At 38.2% G+C, this 15,477-nt stretch overlaps 2 protein-coding genes across 3 annotated transcripts in view; both read left to right on the top strand.

The window, feature by feature from the left end:
• Positions 1-4: 4 nt before the first annotated feature.
• LOC117322853 lies at positions 5-3,357 on the top strand. Its single transcript, XM_033877796.1, has 2 exons — positions 5-2,407; positions 3,216-3,357. The coding sequence occupies exon 1, from the start codon at positions 40-42 to the stop codon at positions 2,032-2,034; it is 1,995 nt and encodes a 664-aa protein (XP_033733687.1). The 5' UTR covers positions 5-39; the 3' UTR covers positions 2,035-2,407; positions 3,216-3,357.
• Positions 3,358-6,069: 2,712 nt separating this feature from the next.
• LOC117322827 overlaps positions 6,070-15,477 on the top strand; it is a 40,605-nt gene continuing 31,197 nt past the window's right edge. Inside the window, exon 1 of one of the 2 annotated variants that reach the window (XM_033877774.1) lies at positions 6,070-6,196. The gene's annotated coding sequence lies outside the window, so the exon portion shown is untranslated. The remainder of the gene's footprint in view (positions 6,197-15,477) is intronic. The other variant, XM_033877779.1, reaches the window with a different exon arrangement.

Below are 15,477 nucleotides of genomic sequence, written 5' to 3'. Positions count from 1 at the left end.
GAACTTACAGCAGCCTCTTCTCTAGTGAAGTTGAGCAGGATGGTGACAGAACAGCTGAATTACAATATAGATCGATTCTTCTTTTGGACTGACAGCACTTCAGTCTTAAGGTATATCGCAAACAAGAATTTGCGCTTTCACACGTTCGTAGCTAACCGCATTGCTCTTATCCACGAAGCTACGTCGGAAGATGACTGGTATTACATCAACACTAAGGAGAATCCAGCTGATGTTGCATCAAGAGGAACGAGCATTTCGAAGTTGCCTGACTCGTGGACTCGTGGACCAATGTTCCTCTGGAAATCCGAACGTGAATGGCCCGTTGTGGAAAAGGACGTTAAGATCACGGATAAAGAGAATGATCCTGAAATAAGGACGACTGCGTGCGCTACATCAGTTGTTTTAGACACAAACAGTGGTGTCGAAAATCTTTTCGACTATTACTCCAACTTTAATAAGCTTAGGAGAGCTACTGGATGGCTTATGAGAGCTATGGACAACCTGCAGGGAGCTGTTGAGAGGAGCCGGCAGATAAAACAGGACATCAGCAGTTCAGAATCTGATCCTGTGAAACGCGACCAGAAAATAAAGTTAGCATTGTCGAAAGAGAGACAGGATAGACTTCTCAAAGGACAGAAAAACCTTCGTACAGCGTGCCTGTCTGTGGATATTCTGGAACGAGCTGAAGCCGCGTTGATTAAGTATGAGCAACGAAAGTACTTCGCAGCCGAAAGCAAGATCCTTCACCAGGACAATGGTGTTCAGTCGCGAAAACTCAAGAAGACTTCGAAATTATTCAAGATGGACCCCTTTGTTAAAGATGGTGTCATTCGCGTAGGAGGTCGTCTTGAAAGAGCTGAAATTTCGTATGATGCAAAACACCCCGTGGTGTTGCCTAGGGAATCTGTCGTATCGAGACTCGTTGTGGATGATGCCCACAGATCATGTGGTCACTTAGGAAAGAACACTGTTCTTGCATTCATTCGAGAAAAATATTGGATTGTTGGTGCTCGCACTCTGGTGAAATCTATTCTTTCCAAATGTGTGACTTGTAGGAAATACAGAGCTCCATGTGTTGAGCAAAAGATGGCAAACTTACCCGCAGAGCGACTCGCAGCTGATCAGCCTCCTTTCAGCAGAACTGGGATGGACTTCTTCGGACCCTTTGAACTGAAACGTGGAAGGAGTGTGGTAAAGCGATATGGGGTATTGTTTACCTGTCTTGTGACTCGTGCGGCCCATTTAGAAGTTGCTGCGTCGCTCGATACAGATTCTTGCATCAACTCCATTCGACGATTTATCGCTCGCAGAGGAAAACCTGTATTTATTAGATCGGATAATGGAACCAACCTTGTCGGTGCTCAACGAGAAATGAAGGAAAATATTCAGAAATGGAACACAGACAAAATTCGTGATAACATGTTGCAGATTAGCATTCAGTGGGAATTCAATCCTCCCTCCGGTTCTCACTTCGGCGGAGTCTGGGAAAGACTCATTAGGTCTGTGAGACAGGTGTTGTACTCTGTTATGCATGAGCAGAATGCGAAACTGGATGACGAAGGACTTCAGACACTCTTTTGTGAGGTAGAGGCTATCTTAAATGGACGCCCGTTAACTGAAGCATCGGATAACGTAACTGACCTACGGGTTTTGACCCCAAACCATCTGCTATTGCTTCAGCCTGGAGAGTATTTCCCACCTGGAACATTCGTCGCCACGGATAACTATGCCAGAAGGAGGTGGAGACAGATACAGTACCTTTCAGATATTTTCTGGAATAGGTGGACCAAGGAATACTTACCGCTTCTGCAAGGACGCCAGAAATGGATGAAGAAACGACGTAATATGCAGACTGGAGATCTTGTGCTGATCGCTGATAGTACACCTAGGCATGCGTGGATAACCGGTAGGATTCAGGAAGTTGTGAAAGACAAACATGACATTGTGCGATTCGTGAAGGTTAAGACCCCTTCCAATGTGTTAACGCGTCCAGTGACCAAACTCGTGCTCTTGCTCGAGTCAGACATTGAGTAATGGATACGGTGAACGCTTGAGTGAAAGGACAATTCGAACTAGAATATCAGATGTACTTTTGTAATTGTAATTATTTTGTGATTAAGCATAATGATTTAATTGATGTGTTTGATGGTTATTAGGCCGTTTTTGCGAATTGATAATCTCGGTTGAAGCCTCGATTAAGGGGCCGGTATGTTACGGCCTAAATGTTAGTTTTATGTTGAATTTATTGTTTAGTTTCGTTTGTGGTAATTTTGTTAAGATTCCGGAAAATACGGTTATCCGGTTTCCGGTTTTAGTATAGACGAATATTATGGGATAGCGTTATCCAAGCGCAGCACATGTTTTGAGTATGAGAAGATTCGTTCGGACTATCGTAGGATACGATACGGTAACTAATTACTGTTGAATGATTTGAATAAGATTTATGCTTGTTTAGTAATTCATGTCATCATGTTATAATGTCATTTTGGATAATTCGGCCAATATATAAATATGTCGGTGAACCGTGGACAGACGACAAGTCCCTCGTGCATTCTAGTCTATCACTTGATTTCTGCTGTATTTGTATGCTATCATATGATTGATACATTGCTGTTTCATTGCTGTTTAACTCGCTATAAATGTGTAAGAGTAATAGTATCGTAATAGTATTGTATTTTGCTATATTTATCAGGTTCGGTTAAATTCAATCTGGGCCGAAACGTCCTAGTCTTGTCAAGTCATGTGTATTGTATACTGAATAGTAGAGGGCGAGTTGTCTCGATCTCATCTACAGATCAAACTCGTCATGTGTTATAGATGATAAGGCATAATAGTAACTGTTGCTTAGTTAATTAGTCTAATAAGTACTGTTTCTTTTCGTTACAGTCAAGCTATCTACGTAGAACTATCACTGAGTCAATACACCTGTACTATACTTGTATGTAGTTGATGTCAAAGATAATAAACACAGATGAAGCCAGGAAGATGGAATTGACCTCATTCATTATTACGATAGCCAGAACGATTTCGAGGCGTATTCGACGCCTACAGTCCTAGTCTTGTCAAGTCATGTGTATTGTATACTGAATAGTAGAGGGCGAGTTGTCTCGATCTCATCTACAGATCAAACTCGTCATGTGTTATAGATGATAAGGCATAATAGTAACTGTTGCTTAGTTAATTAGTCTAATAAGTACTGTTTCTTTTCGTTACAGTCAATCTATCTACGTAGAACTATCATTGAGTCACTACACCTGTAATGTACATGTATGTAGTTGAATTGATGTCAAAGATAATAAACACAGATGAAGCCAGGAAGATGGAATTGACCTCATTTATTATTACGATAGCCAGAACGATTTCGAGGCGTATTCGACGCCTACACCGGGTATGTCTACTGATAGGACACACATGTGTTATACCGGGTATGTCTACTGATAGGACACACGTGTGATATACCGGGTATGTCTACTGATAGGACACACAAGTGTTATACCGGGTATGTCTACTGATAGGACACACAAGTGATATACCGGGTATGTCTACTGATAGGACACACACGTGTTATACCGGGTATGTCTACTGATAGGACACACACGTGTTATACCGGGTATGTCTACTGATAGGACACACAAGTGTTATACCGGGTATGTCTACTGATAGGACACACATGTGATATACCAGGTATGTCTACTGATAGGACACACATGTGATATACCGGGTATGTCTACTGATAGGACACACTCGTGTTATACCGGGTATGTCTACTGATAGGACACACAAGTGATATACCGGGTATGTCTACTGATAGGACACACATGTGATATACCGGGTATGTCTACTGATAGGACACACACATGTGAGATACCGGGTATGTCTACTGATAGGACACACTCGTGTTATACCGGGTATGTCTACTGATAGGACACACTCGTGTTATACCGGGTATGTCTACTGATAGGACACACAAGTGATATACCGGGTATGTCTACTGATAGGACACACATGTGATATACCGGGTATGTCTACTGATAGGACACACACATGTCATATACCGGGTATGTCTACTGATAGGACACACATGTGATATACCGGGTATGTCTACTGATAGGACACACACGTGTTATACCGGGTATGTCTACTGATAGGACACACAAGTGATATACCGGGTATGTCTACTGATAGGACACACATGTGATATACCGGGTATGTCTACTGATAGGACACACTAGTGATATACCGGGTATGTCTACTGATAGGACACACACGTGATATACCGGGTATGTCTACTGATAGGACACACAAGTGATATACCGGGTATGTCTACTGATAGGACACACATGTGATATACCGGGTATGTCTACTGATAGGAAACACAAATGATATACCGGGTATGTCTACTGATAGGACACACAAGTGATATACCGGGTATGTCTACTGATAGGACACACAAGTGATATACCGGGTATGTCTACTGATAGGACACACATGTTTTATACCGGGTATGTCTACTGATAGGACACACAAGTGATATACCGGGTATGTCTACTGATAGGACACACATGTGATATACCGGGTATGTCTACTGATAGGACACACAAGTGTTATACCGGGTATGTCTACTGATAGGAAACACAAGTGATATACCGGGTATGTCTACTGATAGGACACACACGTGTTATACCGGGTATGTCTACTGATAGGACACACAAGTGTTATACCGGGTATGTCTACTGATAGGACACACATGTGATATACCAGGTATGTCTACTGATAGGACACACATGTGATATACCGGGTATGTCTACTGATAGGACACACATGTGATATACCGGGTATGTCTACTGATAGGACACATGTGATATACCGGGTATGTCTACTGATAGGACACACTCGTGTTATACCGGGTATGTCTACTGATAGGACACACAAGTGAGATACCGGGTATGTCTACTGATAGGACACACATGTGATATACCGGGTATGTCTACTGATAGGACACACACATGTGAGATACCGGGTATGTCTACTGATAGGACACATGTGATATACCGGGTATGTCTACTGATAGGACACACACGTGTTATACCGGGTATGTCTACTGATAGGACACACAAGTGATATACCGGGTATGTCTACTGATAGGACACACACGTGATATACCGGGTATGTCTACTGATAGGACACACAAGTGATATACCGGGTATGTCTACTGATAGGACACACTAGTGATATACCGGGTATGTGTACTGATAGGACACACAAGTGTTATACCGGGTATGTCTACTGATAGGACACACATGTGATATACCGGGTATGTCTACTGATAGGACACACAAGTGTTATACCGGGTATGTCTACTGATAGGACACACACGTGATATACCGGGTATGTGTACTGATAGGACACACACGTGATATACCGGGTATGTCTACTGATAGGACACACATGTGATATACCGGGTATGTCTACTGATAGGACACACACACCACGTAACCAGCTACTACATCAAGTGATATACCGGGTATGTCTACTGATAGGACACACACACCACGTAACCAGCTACTACATCAAGTGTAATACCGGATATGTCTACTGATAGGACACACACGTGTTATACCGGGTATGTCTACTGATAGGACACACAAGTGATATACCGGGTATGTCTACTGATAGGACACAAAAACCTCTGTGTCGTTAGTGGTAAGGTTAGATATTTAAACTAAATGTATTGTTAGCATACATAAGTTAATATATGTATAAAGGTTATTACAGTTGACTTGGTGGAGTTATTACCAGTGAAATGATCAGTGTTCAAGTCTACAAAGGATACATTCTCTGTGTATTAAACATAAATTGTTTACGTGACAATTATTGTCCATGCGTGAAATATGTTTACTGACTCTAACAATGTTATGTTAAATAGTGGGGATTTCCCTGAGGTGAAGCTGGTTTTTAGATGACTGCAGAGTTCCCGTCCTCGGATAGAAAATATGAGTCAACAGTATGGAAGCAGGAAGGACAAGGGAATTTCCCCAACCTTACCCTGTTTGTAATGTATTTATAGAATTGATATAATGGAAGTTTTGATAAAAAGCAGAAGAGGAAGTGAGCCTAGGTAGAGACCTACTTCAGTTGTCGGTAAATATCACGTAAACTCTACATATATGGCAGGCGTTGTCCTTACCGATAACAGGTGAGTGGCTTATGTTATTTTGTCTATTGTTATCACAGGTTACTGAAGATTCGATTATTTATTGCCCAAAATTAATGGAGAGTTGACCTAGATTCAATGCATCTACCTGTACCAGTATATATCTTGGTATTACTATAAGCCTTGTTAGCTTTTTTTTCACATGTGCTTCCTTCGCCTAGATGACTGACATAACGTAATTGAATTGTTGTCGTGACGTCGATGCCTTGTTGAAGTGACGTTTTAAACGGGGAATCAAGCCGCCTTAACCCTATATATTGAGAATAATAAATCTTTCAGGGTCTGTTATTTGGGACAAGGGTACCTCACCCCGAGTATAAAAATCATAAAATATAACATGGCGGATCTGTTTTTTGGGACAGGGATCGCTCAATCCGAGTGTAGGAGTTGGCCGGTCTATACCAGAAATGCCAAGTGCCGACTAGTTATTTTTTAAACAATTGTATGTCGACACGACACAGTATTGGTGGTGTTCCTTTTACAACTCATTATTATTACATCATAGCGTTTGTAAACTGTCCTTCCACAACCTGTGCCCATTTGGTAGATATACGATACTTTCACGGGTGTGATATTTCTTTTTATCACATATCAGGCATGTTCCGTGATGGTTTTGTCCCAATTAGCCAGACTTATAAGGAAGTATATTTTATAGTGTATACCTATTTTATCATTTATGTGTCATAGATAAAATCTTACATTCGTGTCAATGTAGTATGGATTTGATTGAGGTCGTTTAATAAGTCAACAGTTCATTCGTCTTTAGGCTTTTGACATATCAAACTATAATACTGATTAAAGAATGCCCCTTTCACATCAATTTATGACGTCACAGCTGGCATCGACAATTCCATCATGTCACGTGATCATTATCTTGCATTGATGTAATGTCAATTTTAGATAAAAGAAAGCACTTTAGAAATGTCAACGTCAGATTGCAGTCTATGCACGAGTCCAATAACATGCTTACCTAATAATGGTTAAAACTTTGTATTAACATGTTGACGCATCTATATATTGATGTAATGTATTTTTTTTATTAAATACAGTAGTATGTGTAGTACAGTACAAATTTAGTTCTGGTGTAGCTTAGTAGATTGGTAGGTAACTCAGTAACTCTGTTTCAGCAGAATGCATTAATGTTCTGTAATATCAGGCCTGGCTCTGTGATAATCTGCCTGGCTCTGTGATATAAGGCCGGGTTCTGTGATATAAGGTCAGGCTCTGTGATATAAGTTCAGGCTCTGTGATATAAGGTCAGGCTCTGTGTTATAAGGTAAGGCTCTTTGTTATAAGGTCAGGCTCTGTGATATAAGGTCAGGCTCTGTGATATAAGGTCAGGCTCTGTGATATAAGGTCAGGCTATGTGTTATAAGGTCAGACTCTGTGTTATAAGGTCAGGCTCTGTGATATAAGGTCAGGCTCTGTGATATAAGGTCAGACTCTGTGATATTAGGTCAGGCTCTGTGTTATAAGGTCAGGCTCTGTGATATAAGGTCAGGCTCTGTGATATCAGGTTATGCTCTGTGATATAAGGTCAGACTCTGTGTTATAAGGTCAGACTCTGTGATATAAGGTCAGGCTCTGTGATATTAGGTCAGGCTCTGTGATATAAGGTCAGGCTCTGTGATATAAGGTCAGGCTCTGTGTTATAAGGTCAGGCTCTGTGATATAAGGTCAGGCTCTGTGTTATAAGGTCAGGCTCTGTGATATAAGGTCAGGCTCTGTGTTATAAGGTCAGACTCTGTGATATAAGGTCAGGCTCTGTGATATAAGGTCAGACTCTGTGTTATAAGGTCAGGCTCTGTGATATAAGGTCAGGCTCTGTGTTATAAGGTCAGGCTCTGTGATATAAGGTCAGGCTCTGTGATATAAGGTCAGGCTCTGTGTTATAAGGTCAGACTCTGTGATATAAGGTCAGGCTCTGTGATATAAGGTCAGACTCTGTGTTATAAGGTCAGACTCTGTGTTATAAGGTCAGGCTATGTGATATAAGGTCAGACTCTGTGTTATAAGGTCAGACTGTGTTATAAGGTCAGACTCTGTGTTATAAGGTCAGACTGTGTGTTATAAGGTCAGACTGTGTGTTATAAGGTCAGACTCTGTGTTATAAGGTCAGACTCGGTGTTATAAGGTCAGGCTCTGTGATATAAGGTCAGACTCTGTGTTATAAGGTCAGACTCTGTGTTATAAGGTCAGACTCTGTGTTATAAGGTCAGACTATGTGATATAAGGTCAGACTCTGTGTTATAAGGTCAGACTCTGTGTTATAAGGTCAGACTCTGTGATATAAGGTCAGACTCTGTGATATAAGGTCAGGCTATGTGTTATAAGGTCAGACTCTGTGTTATAAGGTCAGACTCTGTGTAGCTTATTAACCCCTTTTCTTGTACAGTCACATGTCCGATGCTACTACAATTTATCCTATTTCACTGCTATATCAAAGCATTAAGAATGAAAGGTTCGCTATTTACTTAGAAAATCCAGTTTGTTTTTCGAGGAAAGGAAGTAAATTTACGTCTTCGGAAAAAAAAATTCATAGTAAGAATGATTTCCCTGTGATATTTAGGAGGGTAAATCAACCATAAAAATGATAAAATTCTTATGTTCAGTTGACTTCCTGTTTTGATGTTCACATTCATAACTACTTACGAGAATGTTTACGGAAGCAGTATATCTATATTACATAAATATACATACAAATATCAACTTTTTTTATCGTCGTTTGAAAAACTCTTCCAGGAAAGCGCAAACCAGAATTGGTGCGAGTTCCGCATATCTTACAGTATAAAGCGACAACTCTGACCAATCAGCGTTATGCAAGTTTTTGTGACAACCTGACAGGAATATGTACTTTTGTTTGATTTCACACCTGTTTGATGGTGGTATTGTGTTATGTACCTATATAGATATACCACACCTGTTTGATAATGGTATTATGTTATGTACCTATATAGATATACCACACCTGTTTGATAATGGTATTATGTTATGTACCTACATTGTATATAGATATACCACACCTGTTTGATGGTGGTATTGTGTTTTATCCTGCAACTGCCACCGCATTGTCGGAATACACCCACCGTATATATTTTTGCTGTATACGGCAGTGACGGAAAACAGCTGTATTTTGGAATCTTAGCACGTGCGTCAGTTCGACTGACCTACTTCAAAGTGAAACTACGTTTGAAAGGCGAACATATTTCTGTCATTTTTGACACCGTTTCACTTCAAAATGATTATTTTTGATGATTATTTTTATGACTGTTGCAGGATAAATAGAATACATGGTCAGTGTCTTAAAATATAAGCTGTATTTTTGGCTCGGGACAGAAAGACAAAAGTGGCTCGCCGAGGCTCGCCACTTTTGTCTTTCTTTACCCTCGCCAAAATACAGCTTATATTTTAAGACACTGACCATGTATTCTCTATATGTACCTATATAGATATACCACACCTGTTTGACGAGGGTATTGTGTTATGTACCTATACAGATATACCACACCTGTTTGATGGCGGTATTGTGTTATGTACCTATACAGATATACCACACCTGTTTGACGAGGGTATTGTGTTATGTACCGATATAGATATACCAAACCTGTTTGATGGTGGTATTGTGTTATGTACCTATACAGATATACCACACCTGTTTGATGGTGGTATTGTCTTATGTACCTATATAGATATACCACACCTGTTTGATGGTGGTATTGTGTTATGTACCGATATAGATATACCACACCTGTTTGATGGTGGTATTGTGTTATGTACTATACAGTATATCCACACCTGTTTGATGATGGTATTGTGTTATGTACTATACATATACTGCTTGATAGATATTGTTGTATGTACTATACAGATTCCCACTGTTATATCTATTGTTGTACCTCATGTTACAACTATGTGTTGTTATTGTTGTCCCCACTGTTACTAATACTATATGTTGTCCTCCACTTGAATACACACTGTCTCATGTGTTATTGTGTTATGTACCTACATATGTTTGTCACTCCACTGTTACCGTATAGATATCCACACTGTTTATGAGTATTGTGTTATGTACATTTGTCTACTTATTATATGTTGTCTCCACTGTTACTAATACTATATGTTGTCTCCACTGTTACTAATACTATATGTTGTCTCCACTGTTACTAATACTATATGTTGTCCTCCACTGTTACTAATACTATATGTTGTCCTCCACTGTTACTAATACTATATGTTGTCTCCACTGTTACTAATACTATATGTTGTCCTCCACTGTTACTAATACTATATGTTGTCCTCCACTGTTACTAATACTATATGTTGTCCTCCACTGTTACTAATACTATATGTTGTCCTCCACTGTTACTAATACTATATGTTGTCTCCACTGTTACTAATACTATATGTTGTCTCCACTGTTACTAATACTATATGTTGTCCTCCACTGTTACTAATACTATATGTTGTCCTCCACTGTTACTAATACTATATGTTGTCCTCCACTGTTACTAATACTATATGTTGTCCTCCACTGTTACTAATACTATATGTTGTCTTCCACTGTTACTAATACTATATGTTGTCCTCCACTGTTACTAATACTATATGTTGTCCTCCACTGTTACTAATACTATATGTTGTCCTCCACTGTTACTAATACTATATGTTGTCCTCCACTGTTACTAATACTATATGTTGTCCTCCACTGTTACTAATACTATATGTTGTCCTCCACTGTTACTAATACTATATGTTGTCCTCCACTGTTACTAATACTATATGTTGTCCTCCACTGTTACTAATACTATATGTTGTCCTCCACTGTTACTAATACTATATGTTGTCCTCCACTGTTACTAATACTATATGTTGTCTCCACTGTTACTAATACTATATGTTGTCCTCCACTGTTACTAATACTATATGTTGTCCTCCACTGTTACTAATACTATATGTTGTCCTCCACTGTTACTAATACTATATGTTGTCCTCCACTGTTACTAATACTATATGTTGTCCTCCACTGTTACTAATACTATATGTTGTCCTCCACTGTTACTAATACTATATGTTGTCCTCCACTGTTACTAATACTATATGTTGTCCTCCACTGTTACTAATACTATATGTTGTCCTCCACTGTTACTAATACTATATGTTGTCCTCCACTGTTACTAATACTATATGTTGTCCTCCACTGTTACTAATACTATATGTTGTCTCCACTGTTACTAATACTATATGTTGTCCTCCACTGTTACTAATACTATATGTTGTCCTCCACTGTTACTAATACTATATGTTGTCCTCCACTGTTACTAATACTATATGTTGTCCTCCACTGTTACTAATACTATATGTTGTCCTCCACTGTTACTAATACTATATGTTGTCCTCCACTGTTACTAATACTATATGTTGTCCTCCACTGTTACTAATACTATATGTTGTCCTCCACTGTTACTAATACTATATGTTGTCCTCCACTGTTACTAATACTATATGTTGTCCTCCACTGTTACTAATACTATATGTTGTCCTCCACTGTTACTAATACTATATGTTGTCTCCACTGTTACTAATACTATATGTTGTCCTCCACTGTTACTAATACTATATGTTGTCCTCCACTGTTACTAATACTATATGTTGTCCTCCACTGTTACTAATACTATATGTTGTCTCCACTGTTACTAATACTATATGTTGTCCTCCACTGTTACTAATACTATATGTTGTCTCCACTGTTACTAATACTATATGTTGTCCTCCACTGTTACTAATACTATATGTTGTCCTCCACTGTTACTAATACTATATGTTGTCCTCCACTGTTACTAATACTATATGTTGTCCTCCACTGTTACTAATACTATATGTTGTCCTCCACTGTTACTAATACTATATGTTGTCCTCCACTGTTACTAATACTATATGTTGTCCTCCACTGTTACTAATACTATATGTTGTCCTCCACTGTTACTAATACTATATGTTGTCCTCCACTGTTACTAATACTATATGTTGTCCTCCACTGTTACTAATACTATATGTTGTCTCCACTGTTACTAATACTATATGTTGTCCTCCACTGTTACTAATACTATATGTTGTCCTCCACTGTTACTAATACTATATGTTGTCCTCCACTGTTACTAATACTATATGTTGTCCTCCACTGTTACTAATACTATATGTTGTCCTCCACTGTTACTAATACTATATGTTGTCCTCCACTGTTACTAATACTATATGTTGTCCTCCACTGTTACTAATACTATATGTTGTCCTCCACTGTTACTAATACTATATGTTGTCCTCCACTGTTACTAATACTATATGTTGTCCTCCACTGTTACTAATACTATATGTTGTCCTCCACTGTTACTAATACTATATGTTGTCCTCCACTGTTACTAATACTATATGTTGTCCTCCACTGTTACTAATACTATATGTTGTCCTCCACTGTTACTAATACTATATGTTGTCCTCCACTGTTACTAATACTATATGTTGTCCTCCACTGTTACTAATACTATATGTTGTCCTCCACTGTTACTAATACTATATGTTGTCTCCACTGTTACTAATACTATATGTTGTCCTCCACTGTTACTAATACTATATGTTGTCCTCCACTGTTACTAATACTATATGTTGTCCTCCACTGTTACTAATACTATATGTTGTCCTCCACTGTTACTAATACTATATGTTGTCCTCCACTGTTACTAATACTATATGTTGTCCTCCACTGTTACTAATACTATATGTTGTCCTCCACTGTTACTAATACTATATGTTGTCCTCCACTGTTACTAATACTATATGTTGTCCTCCACTGTTACTAATACTATATGTTGTCCTCCACTGTTACTAATACTATATGTTGTCTCCACTGTTACTAATACTATATGTTGTCTCCACTGTTACTAATACTATATGTTGTCCTCCACTGTTACTAATACTATATGTTGTCCTCCACTGTTACTAATACTATATGTTGTCCTCCACTGTTACTAATACTATATGTTGTCCTCCACTGTTACTAATACTATATGTTGTCCTCCACTGTTACTAATACTATATGTTGTCCTCCACTGTTACTAATACTATATGTTGTCCTCCACTGTTACTAATACTATATGTTGTCCTCCACTGTTACTAATACTATATGTTGTCCTCCACTGTTACTATACTATATGTTGTCCTCCACTGTTACTAATACTATATGTTGTCCTCCACTGTTACTAATACTATATGTTGTCCTCCACTGTTACTAATACTATATGTTGTCCTCCACTGTTACTAATACTATATGTTGTCCTCCACTGTTACTAATACTATATGTTGTCCTCCACTGTTACTAATACTATATGTTGTCCTCCACTGTTACTAATACTATATGTTGTCCTCCACTGTTACTAATACTATATGTTGTCCTCCACTGTTACTAATACTATATGTTGTCCTCCACTGTTACTAATACTATATGTTGTCCTCCACTGTTACTAATACTATATGTTGTCCTCCACTGTTACTAATACTATATGTTGTCCTCCACTGTTACTAATACTATATGTTGTCCTCCACTGTTACTAATACTATATGTTGTCCTCCACTGTTACTAATACTATATGTTGTCCTCCACTGTTACTAATACTATATGTTGTCCTCCACTGTTACTAATACTATATGTTGTCCTCCACTGTTACTAATACTATATGTTGTCCTCCACTGTTACTAATACTATATGTTGTCCTCCACTGTTACTAATACTATATGTTGTCCTCCACTGTTACTAATACTATATGTTGTCCTCCACTGTTACTAATACTATATGTTGTCCTCCACTGTTACTAATACTATATGTTGTCCTCCACTGTTACTAATACTATATGTTGTCCTCCACTGTTACTAATACTATATGTTGTCCTCCACTGTTACTAATACTATATGTTGTCCTCCACTGTTACTAATACTATATGTTGTCCTCCACTGTTACTAATACTATATGTTGTCCTCCACTGTTACTAATACTATATGTTGTCTCCACTGTTACTAATACTATATGTTGTCCTCCACTGTTACTAATACTATATGTTGTCTCCACTGTTACTAATACTATATGTTGTCTCCACTGTTACCAATACTATATGTTGTCCTCCACTGTTACTAATACTATATGTTGTCCTCCACTGTTACTAATAATATATGTTGTCTGCACTGTTACTAATACTATATGTTGTCTGCACTGTTACTAATACTATATGTTGTCCTCCACTGTTACTAATACTATATGTTGTCTCCACTGTTACTAATACTATATGTTGTCCTCCACTGTTACTAATACTATATGTTGTCCTCCACTGTTACTAATACTATATGTTGTCTCCACTGTTACTAATACTATATATTGTCTCCACTGTTACTAATACTATATGTTGTCCTCCACTGTTACTAATACTATATGTTGTCCTCCACTGTTACTAATACTATATGTTGTCCTCCACTGTTACTAATACTATATGTTGTCTCCACTGTTACTAATACTATATGTTGTCCTTCACTGCTACTATAATGCTGTCTGTTTGCTGATATTGACAAAGACATTCAGAATATTTGTTTTCATGTACACGCACCATATCAGCTTGCCTTACTTTTTTTAAGTTGATTTAAAAATTACGGTTAGATTTTCGATATTATCGAAATTAAATTGGTTAGCACATAACAATTCAAATTAGAATTATTTGTTATCAATAGATTTGAAATTTGAAATATTTCCATTTATTATTACAACATTTCTTGCTAGCAAATCAGATATTGTAGTGTCTCTTACTCAGCACACGTTACGCCCAGACACAATAATGTTTGACCCCATGATAAACCTTAGGAAACTGGCTATTGATCACGAGAAAATGTACATAATTGTTTGATAATCACGTGGTCATTTGATAGCAAACCAGTGAAATGATAACAACTGCACGGTACTGGTTCAGTGACGGAAACATATTTCTTAGACGTCCTGACTTTAACAGATATCCCCAATCAACATTCTTAACCTCCGATCGGCCTCTATTCCCCTTGTTAAACATCACTCTACATTAGTGTACACTACGTTGGTCTGACCCACTAAGTTGTCACGGCGTTGTAAACCTTTATAAAGTTCCTATGTTGCTGTAGTTTATTCTCCATGTAATGGCGATGTCCGAGATAGAGTATTATGTAATTCATTAAATACTGAAATGTTCGTTATTTAG

The sequence above is a fragment of the Pecten maximus genome, chromosome 1 (genome assembly GCF_902652985.1).
Source record: "Pecten maximus chromosome 1, xPecMax1.1, whole genome shotgun sequence".
Classification (NCBI taxonomy): Eukaryota; Metazoa; Mollusca; class Bivalvia; order Pectinida; family Pectinidae; genus Pecten; species Pecten maximus.
Note: the sequence above shows the minus strand (reverse complement) of the source record. Positions and strands in the feature narration are given on the sequence as shown.

Excerpts from the sequence above, each read along its gene's own strand:
- LOC117322853 (XM_033877796.1), top strand. The coding sequence starts at position 40 with ATGGTGACAGAACAGCTGAATTACAATATAGATCGATTCTTCTTTTGG.